General features: G+C 39.5%; 1 protein-coding gene across 1 annotated transcript in view; it reads right to left on the reverse strand.

Annotated features, from left to right (window-relative positions):
• Positions 1-5,000, reverse strand: part of LOC122254604 (zwei Ig domain protein zig-8) — a 215,935-nt gene that overhangs the window by 52,905 nt on the left and 158,030 nt on the right. The window contains exon 3 of the mRNA XM_086553765.1: positions 145-332. Within this exon, the coding sequence (XP_086409891.1) occupies positions 145-332 (188 nt within the window). The remainder of the gene's footprint in view (positions 1-144; positions 333-5,000) is intronic.

Consider the following 5,000-nt stretch of genomic DNA (forward strand, 5'->3'; position numbering starts at 1 on the left):
CCACACCCAGCGAGGCGCGCATTGTCGCCCGCGAGAGAGCCCGCGAGAGAGCCCGCGAGAGAGCCCGCGAGAGAGGCCGCGAGAGAGGCCGCGAGAGCCCGCGAGAGCCCGCGAGAGAGGCCGAGCCCTCCAGCCGAGACTCACCGTGCGGTCTCTCAGCCTGAACACTTGACAGTCGAGGGTTGCAGTGTTGCCACGCACGATGGTCACGTTGGTCGAGTTGACATGGTGCAGGAAGTATGGCAACGTCGCAGGATCGGGGGTTGTGGGTGGGGGTTCGGTGGTGGTTTTGGGGATGTCGATGCTGGGCGCGAACCCCCCCACCATGGGCGCTGTGGGCGAGAGACAGAGGGAAGGTAAGGCTTAATGGTTCCTATAAATGGTAATGGTGTTAATGTATGGTTATTAGATTTAATGGTCAATGTTAACGGTTAAGGGGAACGGAAGTGTAATGTTTAATGTCCATAACTTCTGTAAAGAAATAAATGTTGACCATTCATGTTGTCACGTTGTGTTGTCGCAAACCTGCAAGGTAGGCCACAAGTTCAATGTTAATTTGGAAAGGGAATTGCTACGGCCAGGGCGGCCTTTGCGAACAGACAGACACAAATAAAGTGAAATGAAACGTGGCATTCAGAGTTCGAGTAATTACACTTGTTTAAACAAATTACAGCACAATTTCAATTACTTTTAGTCATTTAGAATTACAATCATATTAAGTATTTCCTATTACGTTGTAAATGCAATCATACATAAGATATTCATTTGCAATTGCAGACACAAATTTTGCCTAATAGGCCATGCTCTGGAAAAGAATGATATAAAACTGTACCGAAAAGTTTATTATCTGGACTACGTTGGACAGTAAACAATATATATATATATATATATATATATATATATATATATATATATATATATATATATATATATATATATATATATATATCAAGGTTATAATAACGTTCATATAAACTATTAAGTCATAAGGTGTATCTGCAGAGCTGGAAGTTTACCATAACACGTCACCATCATATCGTCAGCAATCAATGAAAACTCATCCGGATGGATCTCGCGTCACTGTACACTCCACCGCCTCGTTACCTATTAGGCCTATCTCTTGAATTAATGAAGACACATGATTCTTGTTTCACTCCTAAAAGGTGCTACTAGTTTGAAACGAAATTGATACATGGACAGTTGAAATAGGAATGGAATCAGATGTGTGGACATAGAAATTACAAAATATCTTTGAAAGCTAGAAAATAGGTCATTCTCGACTCACAACCCAACATGAAATCGTCCGCTTGTATGATACTTAACAATTCGTTTCTACCACAATTTCCCAATAGGAGAGGGCTTGCATTTCTATTTTCATTAGGTTGAATAGGTCACATCATCAAAAAAAGAATTCTAGACTTTAGGCTTACACTGAAGATAGGTAGTAAGTTGTGTGATAGGCTTAACGGCATTGTGATTGTGAAGATGTTAATTAATTTTTATTTATTTATTTATTTATTCTTATTCATTTATTTTTTAGGGTTTTGCCGGCACGGTTAAGACACCTTTGTTCCATGTGGGTAAGTTATTATTGATGGGATTATATAAAAGCCTAGTTATGCAAATTATTATCTATTTTGTTAACTATAATACACGAACTCACAAAATATTTACATTGCCGATGGCACTCCTATCTTGTTATTTCACAAGATAGATTCACTCTTTAAATAAATCAAATCACTTCCTCTTTTTTTTTTTACTTCCAAAGAATTTTCAGTGTTCAATCTTCACTTAAATTTTTCTATCCACAAACGCACTATTTTAAGATGTTCCAGAGATCCTGTAACAACGGCATTCGCTCCCTGGATCCGCCTCAGTGCTAAGCCGGTAGTACCTCAGCAGTCACCCCATAGTCAAAAAAAAGCACATTGCCATCACCATATATCATGCCCCTATGTCATCATCGCAGTGTATAAATTCAGCACAAAGGAGAAACATAACATATCTTAATTCTTTTATTCTAAAAAAAAAATGTCAGCAGCCGATGTGACAGTGTGACCCACAACTCGGGACCGTCACACTCCTCAAACAATGTCTGCTCACTCTGATCGTTGCTGCCAAAAGGAGCCTAACCCTTGCATAGGCCTACTAGGTTACCTAGCCACACGCAGATAGCAACTGCTCGCTTGCACTGGTTTACCCCAAACCACTCATTTGCACTGCCTTGACATTCCTCGTTTGAGATGGCATGACAGCGATACCAAGGCAAAAGAAAGGTATCGAAAGGTGAACGGGGGATCGAGGGTCATCACAGAGACACTCATGAGAAATAGAGGACGTAGATAGTGAGATTATGAAAAAGAGGCGTTGCAGAATAAGTGACAGAATAGAAGAGCATAGATTAAACTAGATCAGTTGATCCCATTTTTGCTTTTCGCTAGTTTTCAACCGTAGAACACATTTTGTCTTCTTTTAATATCAGAAACCATTTCGATTGTAATAGCTTGACATAGTGACACTAATATTTTCAAGTAAAATCCAATATAACTCACACTTAAAACACGTGTCACAACAATTTTGTTCCGAAATATTCGAGAACGAATGTAATGAACTAAACAGCTGGATGAAAACAATAACGGGAATTCGAATATGGCTTGTTATTGTCAGTCTCCATGCAAAGTTAACGAACTCCTGGTCATTGCCAAATATATAGAAATACTATAAATATTCATTGTTATTTGGAGGCCATGGCTTTCTCCCCCCCCCCCGCGCCTGCGCCCTTCCTAGGACGAAGAGGACCTGAGGAAAGTATGGGGCTTGTCATGCCACGGGGATGAGTTGGCACAGGAGGCTCCAAGCCCGAAGCGACGGAGAAATTCTGGCCCTCTCGCGAGACGCCAAGAGTGTGTCCAGTCTTAACTAGTGCTAGTCCTGGCTGGCTATATCCTTCTCTTGTTCATGCCTAGGACATATTGAATGCTGTAATTACGAGGAGGGAAGACTCATAGTGCCCTTACGGTCATGGCTCTATGCCATCTTTTAAATTCCGGGATAAAATGCTTAAAGGTAAGGTAACAGCGAATCAATAAAGGCAATAGACGTGTGTTTCATCACTACTGACGATTAATTGCAACAATGTAAAGTATATTCAATTGATAAAATGTGATACGAATGCAAAAGATTTGCAATTACTTTATTTCACGGGAACTTTGTACATATCCTTCATCACAAGAGAGAAAAACTATTGCATGAGAAAGGCTAAAACTTTTATTTTGAAATTTTAGGATTAATGCACTACTTCCAGCAAAAAATATGTATACAATATATATATATATATATATATATATATATATATATATATATATATATATATTTATTTATTTATATATACACACACACTCACACAAACAGACACACACACAAATACACATACGTTTGCGCGTCCCGTTGAACCATTTTCAAGTTGGACCACAGAACGGACACCAGGGACACGTGCGCGGCACAGTAGACAGGTTTTATTTCATGCAACACGCCTTTTCATTCACTCGTCATGACGCTGGAGTATTTTATGTGTTAGTCAACTAGTTGGCGTATTATGAGGGCCATGAGCGCCATCTGACAGGCCTCAATTATGTAATCGCCAAGTGGCCGTATCATCTCACTCAGTATTACATGATATCAGTATTAATGAATATCAGTATTACTCAGTATTTATGAGAGCAGAAAAGAACAGCTTTAGCATAAAGTAGCCATACTGGCACAGAGGCACAGTGCAGCCGCTACACATGGTCTGGCTCCCCTTCCTCTTCTCATTCTGGCTCCACAGTCTGCGTCGCCAGAACTGCAGTGTGGAAGGTCGGAATCTTGGTGATCGCGTTTGGTAGAGCCCGTGGATGGGTGCCATTCAGGGCTTTCTTTCCTGCTGGTGCCAGGAGAGAGTGCTTTCTGTCAGGGATTTTTAACTGAACCTTCGGTAGTTTTAGTAATTGTGGTGATAATATAACCGTCGGCACGTTTCCGTCACTCGTAATTAACAGATTAATACACAACTATGTAACAGTAGTTTCCAACACGCACAAAAGATTTAATAGGAATAAAAATAGGCCAGGCTAAGCGTCCTAGCAAAGACTGAGGCGCCAGTTACTGCACTCTGGGCGAAAGTCTCGATCGAGCTGGAAATGCCCCGTTTCGATGGCTGGAACTTGCCGGCACAACGTTGTCTAGCCATTATATTTTGACCTGGATACAGGACTGAATAGTGGGTGATTCATAATCACCGGTCATTCCTTGTGATAGAGGATTTTTGAGTAATTTCCCATTAGCTTGACTTTACAATTGCGAGGAAATTAAAATTGCTTTGCTTTCATTTACAATTACTACTGCAATTAACCGGTAACTAAGTATGCAGTTAACAACACACGCACACGCACACACTCACACTCACTCACGCACTCACTCACTCACTCACTCACTCACTCACACACACACACACACACACACACACACACACACACACACACACACACACACACACACACACACATATATATATATATATATATATATATATATATATATATATATATATATATATATATATATATATATATATATATATATATATATATATATATATATAGACGTACACATATGGATATATATACTATGTATAGCTATACATAATAATGACAATATTATTTTCAATATTTTTCTTTTTGTTTTGTTCTAATCCCCCCCTTTTTCCCCCTAATTTTTCTCACAATTATCCTCTTCAAAATCAACCGGAAAAACATCACCCCACTCATAATGTCTCACTTGAATTAGTTAATCACACAGGCCGCATAAAAGTCCTTCTTTGAGAGAGAAAGAAGAAGAAAAACACGCGATTACAGACAAAAATGCTAATGGGAAAAAGAGCCATTGGGATGAAAACAAATTACCTTCATGAACACGTGTGAATATCCTGTAATTTCATCATCTTCATTTTCATCATCATTATC

The sequence above is a fragment of the Penaeus japonicus genome, unplaced genomic scaffold (assembly GCF_977035675.1).
Source record: "Penaeus japonicus unplaced genomic scaffold, GWHDUDI00000001_assembly GWHDUDI00000003, whole genome shotgun sequence".
Classification (NCBI taxonomy): domain Eukaryota; kingdom Metazoa; phylum Arthropoda; class Malacostraca; order Decapoda; family Penaeidae; genus Penaeus; species Penaeus japonicus.